The sequence below is a fragment of the Tympanuchus pallidicinctus genome, unplaced genomic scaffold, assembly GCF_026119805.1.
Source record: "Tympanuchus pallidicinctus isolate F22 unplaced genomic scaffold, pur_lepc_1.0 scaffold3, whole genome shotgun sequence".
Taxonomy (NCBI): Eukaryota; Metazoa; Chordata; class Aves; order Galliformes; family Phasianidae; genus Tympanuchus; species Tympanuchus pallidicinctus.
This window is the reverse complement of record NW_026294747.1, coordinates 29,281,585-29,297,367: the sequence shown is the minus strand read 5'-3', so window position 1 is coordinate 29,297,367 and position 15,783 is coordinate 29,281,585. Positions and strand designations below refer to the sequence as shown.

The following is a 15,783-nucleotide window of genomic DNA, read 5'->3' as shown; positions in this document are numbered from 1 at the left end:
GAGCTGCTACTGTGTAGCTTTTAAATTAAAATAGCAAAGAACAACAGTAGAAGAGTAAAAGTTGATAGTTTTTTCAATGTTTGTGTTTGGTTTTTTTTTTCCAGTTTAAAGTAGTACTAATTTGACAGCATTAAATCAGGTTAGTAATTGATTTTGCAAAGCTATCTGCCATTTCCTTAAAGGAGGTAGAATATGAAGGATGTGACTTGAGTAACAATGGCCTTGTCTGGCTGTAAACATTTCACAAATAACGGATATAAATATCTACAATAGAAAGTACTGTGGAAGAAGTTGTTCTAGAAATTATTTTTATGAACTTGAGAAGAAAACAGTGGATACATTTAATATATTTACTTATTTGCATGTAGTTTAAATGATACAGAACAAGATATCATGTTAGAAATCCACATACAATATAAAAAAAAATTTGTTTGGTATATTCACCATTCTGCTCACATTTGTAATAACTGCTTATCCACGCTTAAGTTCAGGTATTCATATTATTTTTCTTACATTAATTTTTGTATATGTGCAATGTTTCAAGAACAACTACACAATGTGAAACCCTGACTTCTGTAGCACTTTTTCATCACAGTCTGAACATACAATAGCTACTTACATCTCAACACATTGGCTTTTTCAAACACTAGTAATTAAGGCATTTTTGTTGTATGCTTTTTCAATAGTGCAAACAAAAACTGTCTTTAGTTTCAATTAAAACAAAGAAATAATTGAATATTTCAGAGTTGTCTTTAATATAGTTGGAAGATAGCTGTGCATTTTGGAGTTCTTGTGAATGAACACTAAAAGCTCTTAATGCCGATTGCTTGTGTTGGTTCTTTATTACTGTCAGTCAGACAAGACGGCAGAACCACTTGAATTCATCTTTTTATGCAACGCTGTAGGAAAACAGTGAATACCTAGTAATTGAATGAATCCCAAATGCAGCAAAGGCATACAGTTTTCATAGTGCAGTTTCACCTCACTGAAGTAAAAGTTGCTCCTACTAGACATTTTTCCACTTCAATGTGAAGTAGATTGTTAGAATTTCGTTAGTGGTTTCATTAAACAGCTTGACAGTTCAGTTCTCTTCCACCAATATTTTTCAGAAGGCTTTCAGAAATAGTACGTATTTCAGGAACATTTTAAAGGATTGTTTCACCACATAAGCGCATCATTTCTCAGTCGTGTCAGCACAGTTGTAATAAATAAGCATTTACATCCTAGAAGAAAAAAAAAAGACAATGTTTGTCATATTACCTACTCTTGTAATACCAACTGTAGGTCTGAGAATAGGTTACTCAATCAGGACCATAATATAAGAATTACAATTAGGGCAAATTTCAGAATATCCACATGTTCAGGACTGTTTTTTTTTCTTATTCTTTCAAAAACAATTTTTAATGCTATGCTTATGAGCACAGTGGCAGTAATTGTCTAAAGCCATCAACTTAGCATTTCTTTGCTCACTTCACAAACACCAATGGCAGGATACAAAACTATATTTCATAGACATAATCTCACTAAATGATGATGTTTAAGAGTCATTGTTACCCACCCTACACCCCTCCAACATTCTTATACCATTCCTTTGCTCCTCACTTGTGCCCTTGGTCACACACATCCTGGAGAACCTTAAGGAGGCAAACGAACAGAAAGAAGGAAAAACTGATGCTAGCAGTAACTGCTACACTGATCCATCAGAAGAACTGGGCAATCTATATTACAAGCTACCACTGCTCTACCAGTGGAGAGTTAGTTGATTCTTCTAAATATCAACTATCTGAGACTCTGTAAGAAGCCTGTAATTAGCCCTGTAGAGATGTCAAAATTCCAGACAGGGAAGCAGAGCAGTCCCAGGAGGGTAAGAAACTTATTTGCTCAATTCACCAATGCAACAAATTCTATGTAACTATGTACTGTAAGATTCTGAGTAGTTGTAGATCCAACAAAGTTCCTACAAATATAAATAGAGCAGGCAATCACTAAATTCTTTTCAAGTTTACTCTAAATGGCTGCTTTATGTTCTGGTTCATTCCCTCCTTTCTCAGGTCATGCCAGTGGGAGGGAGGTTTCTTCCTCAGTGTAAGCTTTGGTGCCCAGCCTCAGAAAACTACCTTTAGAGAGATGAGTAACACACACAGCAAATCATGTATTAATCGGACATCACGCATAGTATTGATACTGTAAGTATGCCAAGAAGGGCACAGAGGTCATTGACTTCAGATGGAGCTGCTCTTCTGCCCTCCACAAAAATACTATTTTTTAAGCATTAGGCCAGAAAAAAGATTTAGAATTTAGCATGTTGTCACTTGCCCTGGTAACTTAACATGCAAATGCTAACACCACTTGCCAGAGTGAGAATCTGCTGCATCACACACAGATGAGGTACAGCAAATTTTAAAGAAAACACCTGTGCTTCACAGTCTACTTACTTATCTGAACCCCTTTTTTTGAACATTCTAAGGTTTATTACTATTTATTATTTTATTAAATGTCATTAAGGAGATATTTTATAAAGGTCGGAAAAGATAAAAATTCATCAGCATCCTAAACCGCAATACTAGAATTTCAGACTAAGGACTGTGCAATATACTTGAGCATTGGTGAAACATACTCTAACAGCTGATACAGTTCTAGCCTTTAATAGTTTAGAGTAAATAGCATCCAGTAAGAGGAAAACTACATGTATAAATGGCATAACTATACTTATTACTGAACAACTGTAACTGGATTACCTTTGCTATATTACCAGTATATCCTGGAACCAGAGTAAGATGATTTTCTTGTTCCCATAATTCACTTAATTGTTGTTTTAAAATAACCATATTTCTGAAAAACAACCAATAATAGTTTTTAACATGTATACTACAGTTTCCCAGACTTTGATTGAAACCGGTGTTTCATGCTGTATATCGCTTTAGTCTTAATATTACCATAAACTCAGATCAATATTTTTTCTGCAGCACTTAATATCCCAATAATTATATTCTTTATTTGCTAGAAGTTAAAAGCAAAAGAAATACAAGAATGATAATCTTTCAAGCAAATTTCCAAACACCACCTGTGACTTGACAATTAAAGAACTTAAATGCTTTTAAGCTTCTACTTTCAAATTGTAAGCATCAATTTTTCCTTTGTATAAAAAGGTGCGCTCCTGTTGATCAGCACTAATAGGGATTTTGAGATGAAATCAGCTATAGAAACATTTAAATGTTTTCCAACACTATACTCACCCATCCTCTGCCCTCTCTTTATGCGCAGATAGTTCTGACCACCATCTTTTAATTACAGCTTGAAGCCAGTTTAGACCAACTATCACATATCTGCAATAACATTTTATACAATTCAAATATCCACAAGTCAGCCAATACTTTCATACAAGCACAAATGCAATTTAGAAAGCCACACATTTGCTGGTTTGGAACAGACAGAATTAGACAAATTCTCAATTTTAGGCAATTGCCCATGTTCTCATTTTTTTTAAGTTGTAAACTAAAGTACTTCTTAAAAAGTAGTAAGAGATTATTTGTGTTATACCTGAAAGTTTAATTGATCTTATGTTAAAGAACATGCTGAAACCTTGCTGCCATTGTGCTTCACTGTTTAGAATGATATACCTACACGAAGTCAAAAACTAACTCCCCCACAGTCGCTTAACCCTGCAGAACTTTTGTTTGTTTGTTTTAAATTAAAGCCCTGAATGCTATTAAAAACAATATGAAGGCTTATACGGAAGCTCCTTTAGGTAGGTGCTTCCCCAAGAAAGGCAGGGCTGGTGGGAAGGAAGATGAATCAGAGGACCAAACATCTTTAAACACATGGATACCACATAGCCAGGAAGGAATGGCATTTAGACATCTGAAATTGATACTTACTCTTCATATTTGCTTTTAAGTAGTGATTTCACTAAAGGCAAAAGATCTACACAGCAGCCAACTGAAATATATGGTTTTTCTTCCTGTAAACTTAAAAAACAAGATGTTTCAGAAGTGCCAGAAATTCTCTGTGGGCACAGTACATTCGCATGTCCCACTTCCTGTTTGTACCTGTTTGTAAGCATAGGAAGGCAGTCTACTACAACTCCAAGATCTTGTATCCTAGAAACATGGAAGATAAAATAAATGTCACTAGTTGAGCACAGGTTGAACTATGTTTCCATTAATAAGTAATTATTGATAATTTACAAGATTTAAGGAAATCCTAAAAGACTGCATCATATTTGGTTTTGCTACCACTTTAAGAACATAAAGGAAGAGAAAATCAAGTTTACCTCAATAGGTAGGCTACCAGTTCACCTATACTTCTCCTTCTCCAAAAGGTTAAAGCGACATTCAGCCTCAGATTCCTGCTGAAAAGAACTTGAGCCATAGTTTCATGGTCCTGAGAAACCTGTATGTTTTTAAGAATACAGAAGTTGACAGCAAGGTAAGTAGTCAGCAGTGACACAATAAGCTGCTTCAGTATTGCAATGCTGGAGTATATGAAAATATATTTTACCACCTGTATGATTAATGGAAGTTTTCTTAATAGTAGCCTTACAGCATGAATCACCCTTGGAAGAAGGCACCAACAGACTTTCTACTATACCTAAAATCTGCAAGAATAAGGTCTGCAAACACTTGAATAGAGATATCTAATAATTAGAGCACTTACTCATAGGCATTAACCTATAAGTCTCAACAACTTAGAGAAGCGCTTATTTAAATACTTTACATTTGAAAGTATTTCATACAAGCCAGCAGCATGAGTCTGCAGCCCAGAAAGTCCATCGCATCACCTGCTCTGCATCAAAGGAAGCATGACCAGCAGTTTAAGGGAGATGATCGGTCCCCTCTACTCTGCTCTTCTGACACCCAATTTGCAGTACTGCATCCAGCACTGGGACTCTGCGTAAGAGCAACATAGAGCTGTTGGAGCAGATTCAGAGGAAGGCAGTGAAGGTGATCGAAGGGCTGGAACATCTTTCCCAAGACAGGCTGAGGGAATTTTGACTGATCAGGAAAAGAGGAGGCTTTGGGGAAACCTTAAGTACTAGAAGGCCAATGTAAAGAGAGCCTACAAGAAAGATGTAGAGAGACTTGATCAAGTAGTACAGTGATAGGACAAGTTCTTTAGAGAGAGAGTGGTGAGGTGCTGGAACAGGCTGCCTAGAGAGGTTGTGGATGCCCCGTCCCTGGAGGTGTTCAAGGCCAGGTTGGATGGGGCCTTGCGCAGCCTGGTCTAGTATTAAATGGGGAGGTTGGTGGCCCTGCCTGTGGCAGGGGGGTTGGAGATTGGTGATCTTTGAGGTCCCTTCCAACCCTGGCCATTCTGCGATTCTGTGACAAGGTGCTAACGGGCTTTTTTTTTTTTTTTTTTTTTTTTTTTAAAGTAGAAGGGTAGATTTAGGTTAGATATTAGGAAGAAATTCTTTACTATGAGGGTGGTAAAGCATTGGAACAAATTGCCCAGAGAAGTTGTGGATATCCCATCCCTTAAGGTGCTTGAAGCCTGGATGGATGGAGCTTTGGGCAATTTGATTTAAGGAAAGGTGTCTGACTATAGCAGGGCTGTTGAGAACAGAGGATCATTAAGGTCCCTTCCAGCTCAAACCATTCTGTGATCCCACAATTTTTTTTTATCCTTCCCCATCACATAGCCTCTCCATTCTAGCTTATTTGCCACTCACTCATTGAAGCCATTAGTTTAAATGGTGTTTAAAGGTACCACCAACTTGGCACCTCCAGAGCACTCTCTTCATGGAACTGTAGGTAGAAGCTGCCATGAAGAGATGGTAGGGCGACAGTCTTACTTGTCATGCTTTCTGCCATGACTCACTTTGTTACCTAGTAAGGTCTGTAGATGTTTAAAACAGCTACACTGAAAGAAAGGAAAACCTCAACAGAAAAGGACTGAGAAAGCTCTGTCACAAAACACATTTATTTCATATCCATCTGATGTTGTAGCCAGTTTCAAAAGCTCTGCAACCATTTGAATTTCCTTAAGTAATCTCTGTAAGAACAGTCTTTTATAATCATTTAAGTTGTTTTCACGGTCACCAAGCTAACGCTATTAAAAACAACCCCATCCAATCTCACCAGCTTATTCCCATCCATACACTCACACTTTCAAAAACAAATGAGGCCATGCATCTTAAGTCATGAAATCTAACCCAGCCAAAACAATATTTTTCACTTGATGCTGGTATGATCTGAAATTAGACTAGGATGCCAGATCTAAATTTGTGCTGATAAAGTGGCAGGACTACTACTGTTGGCAACTGAATCAGTCTACTGAGGAATAAGACTGCAAATCACTAACTGAGCCAATCTGAATGTTAAGAAAACTAATCTACTCAAAAAACTATTCAAAACTAACAAGAATGCTTACACTGAACTCAGATTTCTTTTAAGCTCAACTTACCTCTGAAAAAAATGCACTGTATTTGGAAGAGGGGCCTTCTGTTTGAGATGAGCCAGAGTCACTTGAATTCAGCAAGTGTGTACGACCGTCACTCAGTTTTGCTGGCAGATTCCCTGCACAAGCCAGTTCATTTTCTTTATTTGCCATGTTACAGCCCCTTGATTTAGGGAACTGTTTCTTCTTATAACAAGGCTTTGCAGTATAACAATGGACTTTTCTTTTACAATGTACTGCTTTGAAGAGAGATAGGGGACTGGTCACCGTTTTTCCAACTGTTATTCTGCAAAAATACAGGAGTATTTTAGTAAAGGTAATTCTATACGTAAGTCAACACTTTGTACTAAGGTAAAATATATCATTATGAATTCAGCAGTAAACTTATAGGCTACTTCAGCATTTCACCATCAGTACATAGCCTCATGACAACTGGATTATCAGAAATAAAACCTACCACTAATACCGTTCTCCTGCTTTTTTTAAAAAAAATTAACTCATTATCATAGAAATGGACAACTATAAGCACTGTCAGTACAGTTACGATTTTTCATTGTGACAATTTGGGTGTTGTAATAAATTTGAATTGCTTCTTCCTCCCTGCTTGACTCCCTCCTGAAACTTCAGACTCTAAACAGCAAGACCCTCCTACCTGTTTGTGTATGAAGCCAGCTGTTTTGGAGATTTCTTATCCTGGGAGAAAGGGAACAAAGGAGGACAGGCTATTACTAAAAAGACTCAAACAGCATCACTGCTTTATCATGGACTAAATTTGCCACGGATTCCCTCCCAGCCACCTTTTCTATTCTGTTTGAAGCACAGCTACACTAACATTCCTATAAATTATTTCACAGTGGTAAGTAGACATACAGCTGTCCTTGCAACACCACAGTCAACTAAAGGTTTGCGAAGTCTTTGGAAGAGGTAGGACTGTAACATCAGAGACTGACAAAGAACTAAAAACTGTGACTAGTATCAAAAAAGCTTCTGGAATTTGATGGTGAAGTTACATAACCTGTCTCTCATATACATCTAATGGCCAACAGTATAACAGATTAGCAGATGCTAGGAAAGATGGCAGCAGAAAATATTTCTTCAAAGCACAACAAAAAAAACAAAGGCTGATGTAGGTAGAACTAGCTTGATTATCCTAGATTCACCAACAGGGAACATAAGCACCCTGATACCAATTAGGCTGCACAGAACGTTACTAATCTGAAGGACTAAGAAAATTCATTCGAGTTACGCCATACAGATTCATAATACCGTTGAAAATTAAGCAACAGCTTGAACTTGAATTTCTAAATGTTTATAGTAAACTTCAATGTCTTAAGAACTATTTCTCCTACCCCACCTCTCAGATTTACCGTCTCTTAACAAAGGAAAACTTTTTGACAATAGAATTCCTAACCTAGAACTTTTTCTGATAAGATTGCAGGAAAGAAGAGGAACAGAACCAGATTGCTATCTGCTGCTCATATGGACAACATGATACATCTGTGTCATCCCTGTGTGCCTGTAACAATATTTCTCATGATATAATTGCTGTTCTATTCTACATCTAAATACAAAACATACTCAACACCGCTATGTCTCCAGTTCTAAATTGCGCAAAGCTATAAACTTTTATTTGAATATTAACTTCAGCTTCACTGGAAGACAGAAATACCTTACCTCCTTCATGATCTTTTTAGTGGAAGAAGAGATTCTTTTTCTGGGGAGATCAACAGGACGACCTTCAATATGCAGTACTTTCTGTTTTTTAGCATTGTGAGCCTCAGATGCCATAATCTCTCAAATCCCTATTTTCAAGGGAAAGATTAACTCAGGTCATATTTTGTAAAACAGCCAGCCTTCTTCAAATGCAAGTAGCAACTACAGTTCAAACAGTTCAAATACTTGCAAGATATTCAATTATATAAACAAATCAATTCATTACCGTTCAGCAACATTAGCTAGAAGCCTTGTTAGTACCTCTCTGATAAGCACTTCAGAATTCCCACCTTTAGCTCCCCACCAAAAGCAAAAAAACCCTCTTCGCCATCCCCAAGATACACGGATCTTGTTTACAGATCAGTTCAGTACACCTGCACTCTAGGATACCATACACGCAGGAATTCATGTAAAATATAAGACAAATTACTCATGAGAATTCTCCTTCAAGTCTATTTCATCTGCTATCTAAAGAAATATAGTTGCTCTCAACTGTTTCCAAATGAGGAAAGACAGGAAAATAAAAATACTTCATATTTTTCAGGAACAAGGCAAGCTTAATCAGAATGAAAAAATGCCTTAGATATTTCCCCTTACCTGGTTGGCAATTCCCTCCCACAACTTCTCCTCAGTATACCACCTGGAGGAATCCCACAGAATCAGCCTGTCAGAACCAAGAAGGTCCTTAACTTCAGTTCCTAAATAATCATTTTTGTGACTATTGCTGTGACAACGACAGCTTGTAACCATGCAGAGCAGCAGCTTCTTATTTGCCTGTTTAATAAATTATCTCATATTCCCTCCTCTTTCATACAAGGAAAAAAGTTGATTCCTAATGTACAAAACAACAGTATTAAACTGAAATGCATTCGAATTAAGAGTGGAAAACAGCATAAGGTGAGAAAAATGTCTTAACAAGGAATCCTGGGTTAGTATCTGTTTCAGTATATGAGTCATTTTCTTAAGGTTGAGTCAAAATATCTGCACTAGAAAGGTAAGTTTTCTACATAAAACTTGATGATGCCCTAATGAGATAAGTGAAAAGGATTACACACTGATAAAATGTGATGAGAGAGCATGAAGCCTCCAGCTGAAACAGGAAAAGAATGTATAATTACAGACTCCCTCTTTAGAGGCCAGGAACAGAAATCCCAAAAGGCCCAATTGACGAGCAGTTACAAAGGAATGTTCAGTGAAATAAAATATCCTTACATCTATGTTCACTGTCCTACAGTTTAGGGTGATCTTTCAAGTTGGTTTTGTTGGGGGTATCTAAAGACAAAGCAGCAGCAGCAAACATGAGCAAAGGAAACAGCAACAGACCCATAGAAATGGATGGCATACATCCAAAAGCCGTATGAATCTAGGAAGAAATAGCTGTGTTATTAAGAGAGGTACAGAACCTCTCCTGTAGAGCTGCTAGGGTGCCGAAAGGAAAATACAGTCAGTATTTAAAGATGGCCTTAAGGAAGGTTCAGTGACATCTCTGTTGCACAAATTGGTAAACAATGCAATTAAGAATAGAATTAGTAGATACAAATAATGTCTTGGGAAAGAGTCAACCTCACTGAGTCTTGCTTTGAAGAATTAATGGCATTCTCCAAGCCTGTGATGCACATTCACAGAAATAGTGCAGTATGGGATATAGGAGAGCTGAAGGACAGATCAGACCCGGGATTCCAAAAAAGCCTCCTGAAGTCCTTCACTGAGGTCTCTTGAGAAATTAAGCAATTCATTGATGAGAGAAAGTTTCTGCATGGAGAAATACCTAACAGTAATAAGCGATCTAAGCAGCTCCCACAGCAAACACTGCTGGAAATCTGCAGAAAAACTGTGCAGTTGGAAATATTTGTACAGTACCTCATGAAGGGGATAAATGAAGGCTGCTGGCAATACCAGGTTATACCAGAAACTAAAGATGAGGGTTAACTGACAAATTAAAGAACAATGATGAACAATAAGCAGAAACAAAAACTGGGGGTGAACATAGAGCAAAGCATCTATGTCTGCAGGTGTGAAGAAATTCTGGGTTCACAAACAGAATTACAGGCTGTGAGCTAATAATTACCACCCACAATAAGATCTGAATATATGACAGTTTGCTTTAGATCACTCAGACTGCTCAGTGTTCCATAAGGATCACTGATCAGCAATTAAAAATCTGTACGTTGGGGACAGAGGGGCTTTACAGGAAATTGAAGCAGTCAAGAGAACTATCAGGTCTATTCTAGAACAGTCAGACGCTGCCATCCCCTGCTATTTTTTGATACATATGGAGAATTTTTAAAAAGACATATATTTTTTTTAATATCAGGTCACACAACTTATACCTCAACTTCTTGAGTTTTTGACAATTCCATCATCATGAGTGCAGCTAACTATATTTGTTCCAAACAGCCTAGTATATTATTTCTTAAGGCTAATACAACTCCTCTGCTTCACATGACTGAAAAAATAAGGATAAAATGAAGTCTCTTCAGCCTTAGTCCTTTAACATACAAGCTTAAACTGCTCTGCAGCACACTTTGTGACAACTGTAAATCAGAACAGAAACGCACAAGTTCATCATGCTGACAGACTCCCATTCCATCCATTTTCTCCCTTTAACGAAGGGCTTTTCTAAGCAGATAACAATCCTTCCTCCCCTCTCTCTCCTCAGTTTTCAGGAAACAGAATGACCAGCATAACAGCAACCACGTGTAATGGGAAGTCAGGTTATCCTTAACTAATCGCTAGACGTTACCTTGGCAGAGTTCTCCTAGCAGCTCTAATACTGCGCTAATTATTTAAATAAATATCCCCCACAAAACTCTGATCTAACCCAGATGCAATACGCCTCTAGAATCACACCGCACTTGCATGAAGGAAGGCAGCACTAAATGGCTTCCAAGTGCATAGCTGTCAAAGACAAGTATTAACAAACACTGCCACTCCCTCCCATCCGCTGACATTCTGGGCATGGCCCCCAGAAGGGGACAAACTTTTCTGTGCATGTTATGTAACCTTCACATGTTTTAACATAACAGATATCTTACAGTGCACAGACTTGAGTACTTTGCAGGCAGCAAAACAAACGTGAAAGTTTTGTTTCAGTCATCTGCAACAGCCTCTAAAAGAATCATTCGTCCCATCCCATCCATTGCCAGAATTCTTAAAAGCTCCTTTTTCCTACAGCATTCCACATACATTAGCCATCACAGATGTTCTGGGGTTTCTCCCCCAGCCCTCACGTTATATCAAGAGCGCATTCTCAAGGATGACAACATCGATCCTTATTTGAATCAGCTGGAAAAGTTCATTAATTGTTACTCCACAGAGAGGAGGCGCCTGCTCTGAATGCATTTGAAGCTGGCACACATCACAGAGCCAGGAAAGAGCAACTAATTTTGCTAATTACTGCCAGATGTAAAAGGCTTATGAGACATTTCCAATAATGGTTATTCCAAATTTACTTCCAAAAGGGTAATCTGTCTAGAAAAATAAATTAGTGCTATCTTACGATGTAGAAGATTAAGTAAATTTGGCATCATTTCCTTTCATTTTAAGCCTGATTGACAAATATTACGGAATCCATCTGTCTCTTGATTGCACATCCTTCCACATGCTTTCATTAGGAAACAGATTTTTTTAAAAAGACTTTGTAATTATGCTCTGACAGTTCAGTAAGTGTTATGTATTGAATTATCTTAAGAAATGCATTCCTTAAAACCTTGAATTATCATCAATGCACTGCTTTCGTTCAACACTACAAGACAAGCCTTACACATCACCAGGGCACAGCTAACTGTACCCATCAGGCCATTTCTTTCAATTTGAAGAGACCTACACGGGAAAAATTAACATCAACTACATTTGCATATAGAAATACTACTTGAGTGACAAGTTAACATTGCTACAGTTTTTTAAGCTCAGCCTCCTACTACATAGGCACAGAATTTGTTCAGGGCCTGCTTCCATAAGCAGTCATAATGAAGCCTTGGAAGCGATCACAAGTTGGAGTTCAACAAAGTTTAGTGAGGATGAATCCAGGCATGGGGCAAAGTACTCCTTCACACAGTCTAATAAATGGACATTTAACTTCTAGAAAAGTATTTTGTCCAGGAGAGGTGAAAGTAGTAAAAGCACCATACTATTTTCTGCATGTGGAAGTAGAATTTAAAGGCATGTTAAATTTTAAAAAGCACTGGAAAGTAGAATCATAGAAGCAGTCCTCCACTAACAAAACAATGTTCTTTACCTGTTGATTTTCAGCTATTAACACTCCAGGAAAAGCAAGGTGGAAAACTTCTATTGTGTTAAGACTATCTGACAGCTGTTAGGCAGGAAACAGAGCTCTAATGTATTGGAGCTCTCACATTAATACTGTCAATAAGCTTTAAGAAATTATCCATAAAAAACAAACACAGTAATTTTTTTTTTATTTATTCGCTATTTAACTCCAATCTCTAGCAAGAACTTTAAATTCAAACTCTGAGAAAGGTGCACTGGAACTCCAAACCAAATGGAGTTACAGGTACCTACCTAGCCTCATGAGGCTGAATGCAGCCTGTGCCTATACTTCATGGCTTGAGATCACGTGGCGTTGTGCACTGCACTTAATATTACCCTGCATGTCTTTTGATGATGAGATGTCAAGAGCATCTAAAAAATCTTTAATTCAAACTCAAGGTGTTTACCATAGGATCAAGATACAGATCCATAGACATCCTTATTATTCTAACTGAAATGCATCAAGAAGACAAACTGCAAAACTTAAGGATGTAGTTCAAGTAAACATGTATGTAAACATATTCGTATGAGGTTAACTATTAATACTACTCTTAAAACATAATAAAAGTTCTCAGTTATAAAGCTGAGGAATTAAAAACAAAGCTAACTTGAATCCACTTGAATAAGCTTACTGACACTTTAGTCAAAATTACATGCACTGATTAATAATGAAGGAACAGCTTTAAACTGAAACAATTTTTTTTTTTTTTCCACCCAGCAAGGACGACAGCCACTTCTCTGCCATCTGTTACATTTAATTCTCCCAGCAAGGCCAACCACCCTTCTTGTCCTTCTCTGTCTGCAGCTACACAGTGGGAAGAACAAAAACTGAGGCAGTGAGAAAGACAACATTCATCTCACAAAAAGGGGCAGTTTTTAAGCAAATAACACACTCATCCTAGCTCCAAAGCACAGCACGTTGCTAGAATAACCTGACAAAACCACCCCACAGTCTCTAACTGCTGTCACTTTTCAGTTTGTTACACTGAACGACAAGCCAAACCTCTCCACCACAGCAGAAAAAGAGATCTGAAGTCTTTTTAAGAAAGCAATTAACACAGGCTCCTGAAGCAAATGAAGACGTCTTGCTCCCTCCCTCTCCTCCGCACTGCAATAAGGCACCTGTCACACCCAGGGCGCAGAGCCCAGTCAGCAGGCCTCACCCCTGCTATTATCCTCCCCGGGCAGCATTACAACCCCGCCGCGCTCCGTGGGCACACGCCGGTTCTGACTGCCGGCTGACGCCGTCGTTTTAGAAGAAGGCCGAAGCGGAGCCCCGACGGATCCGAGGCGGGGCCGCACGCCGAGCGGGCGCAGCCGAGACCGACGAGGAGGCCGCCAGGGCCCCGCAGCCCGGCGGGGCGGCCCGGCTCCCACGCGCGCGCCGCGGCTGCCGGGCCCGCAGAGGCGCCCCGCCCGAGCGAGCGACCCCGGGAAGCAGCCGGCGGAAGGCCCGGCCGCCGCGGCCCCTCCCCGCCCGTCTCGCGGCGTCGCGGGCGCGCCCCGAGCCGAGGAAGGGCCCCGCCACGAGGGACTCCCTGCGGCCGACCTTCCCGGTGCGGCGGTCCGCGCGGCCGCGCTCACCCGCTGCTCATGGTACCGGACCGCCCACGCCGACAGGAGAGATCGTCACAGGAGGCTACGGCCGGGAGCCAGCGCCCGCAACCTGCGCCATTCAAACGCCGCCGCGCTGCATGCTGGGCCGCGCCCCGCCTCGCTCCGCCTCCGCCCGCGCCGTGCCGGAACAAAGCGCCCTCTGGCGGCCGCGCCGCAGCCGCCCACCTGCGAGGACAGCCCTCTGCGGCGGCGCGCGTCCACAGGGCATCGGCGGCGCTGTGCTCGCTCGGGGTGGTTGACCGCCGGCCCCTCGGACGCGTTGCAGTGCCCGCCCCGCGCTTCCCGCCGTTTTTTGCAGCCGCGCCTCCTGAAAAGAGGCGAGGGCGAAAGCTGGCTCCGCGGGCGTCGTGTGGAACTGACAGCGCAGTCACTGCATTCCGGTGTTGCTCACCATAGGGAAAGCTTTCTGATGCGTAATGTTCCTCGAGTATTTTTATTGAATCGGAAACTTTGCAACATTTGATCTCTACTGTGTCCGCAGGCAGCTAATGACACAGCACGGTTACGAGCTTCAGATGCTAAAACTGGCAGAGAAGTCCACGCTGACTGCAGTGTATAGCTAAGTACAGACTGCTTTCTGCCCCTGAGGCTTGGGTGTTGTTTCAGCCCTCTGTTCGATCGGGTACGGCATCTCAGGACGTACCTGAGAAATAAAGCTGGTAGGAAAGATGGACTGTTTTGGTAATAAACAAAGGAGAAGGTGAGATTTATCCTACAACTCCTCTTACTTCATTCCTTTCCATCATAAATTCTGCTCTGAAGTGTGATATTTTGTCACACAGATGCACAACATCCCTGCACAACCGGGACCATATCTGTACCTGACACAGACATTTTGAATTGGCCAAAATGTTTGTTCCTAGTGTACCTTACTGACAGTTTTGGGGGAAGAAAAGATGAGCGTTGATAAATTTTTGATAAATTCCTTTCTTCATTAAGTTGAGCATGACAATTTAAATCATTTTAGCCATAACTCACTTATTAAAACATTTCTTCAGTTCTTCAGTGTCTGAGTAACTCCAAGACTATGTGGATCTAATTGATGACTACATTACCTTTTAGTTCTTTTTTTTTCCTTTTTTTTTTCCCCTGCCTTATGATTCAGGCTTCAAAACAAGGTGGTCTATAACATACTGGCACATAGCACAATACTGCTATTTGAAGAAAGCATTTGATTGATAGCACTAAAAATGAGTTATGGATACATATTCAAGCCCTCAGTTCACACAGTGTTTCTTCTCAAAAGTTTCACAACCATTCTGTGTTTAAGAGCTGCTGCACTTTCATCATCCTCTTGAGCCAAAATGCCCTGATGCTTAAGAGTTTGTTCCAATTTCACATCTAAATTTATTTGTGCCCTGTTTATTCTTCTTGTGCCAACATTATTCTGTAATTAAAAGCGTTCTCACTTCATATCACAGATGACAAATAGGCATCTGCTGTTGAAGAATAACTTCTCAGCAATTTTATTTTGCTAGGTTAAATGAACTAAACATTCTTAATTTCCTACTGCGGGATAGCCTTTCTATTTGCTTAATCATCCTAACATCAACTTTATGTTCATTTTTGCAGATGTTATAGCTTTGGTTCAAACTCTTTGGATGTACACTGCTTGAAATATTCATGCTTCTCTTAGTCATCTAAGCACTTCAACTACGGATATCCAGGCACATATGATCAGTAAGCATTTATTTTATGTTCCTTTAAGACACATGGTACCATACTGATGAAAAACTTTATCAAAGGAAACAGATGAAATGATGTTTTAGAGATTAGGACAATTAT

The 15,783-nt window shown here is 39.7% G+C and overlaps 1 protein-coding gene across 2 annotated transcripts; it reads right to left on the bottom strand.

The window, feature by feature from the left end:
• Positions 1-336: 336 nt before the first annotated feature.
• KATNBL1 (katanin regulatory subunit B1 like 1) lies at positions 337-14,108 on the bottom strand. 2 transcript variants are annotated; one of them, XM_052695440.1, is made up of 10 exons: positions 13,966-14,108; positions 8,074-8,201; positions 7,052-7,092; positions 6,406-6,685; positions 4,274-4,392; positions 4,050-4,100; positions 3,879-3,968; positions 3,237-3,326; positions 2,739-2,832; positions 337-1,223 (listed from the first exon to the last, which is right to left on the bottom strand). In XM_052695440.1, the coding sequence occupies exons 2-10, from the start codon at positions 8,185-8,187 to the stop codon at positions 1,191-1,193; spliced, it is 912 nt and encodes a 303-aa protein (XP_052551400.1). In that variant the 5' UTR covers positions 8,188-8,201; positions 13,966-14,108; the 3' UTR covers positions 337-1,190. The 2 variants fall into 2 exon arrangements, with proteins under 2 accessions (XP_052551400.1, XP_052551401.1); XM_052695441.1 differs by lacking the exon at positions 13,966-14,108 and adding an exon at positions 13,545-13,672.
• Positions 14,109-15,783: the final 1,675 nt, after the last annotated feature.

Excerpts from the sequence above, each read along its gene's own strand:
- KATNBL1 (XM_052695440.1), bottom strand. The coding sequence starts at position 8,187 with ATGGCATCTGAGGCTCACAATGCTAAAAAACAGAAAGTACTGCATATT. Across the intron at positions 4,101-4,273 it reads CTGGTAGCCTACCTATTGAG|GATACAAGATCTTGGAGTTG; the intron begins GTAAACTTGATT and ends CCATGTTTCTAG. Across the intron at positions 3,327-3,878 it reads CTTAAAAGCAAATATGAAGA|ATATGTGATAGTTGGTCTAA; the intron begins GTAAGTATCAAT and ends ATGTTATTGCAG.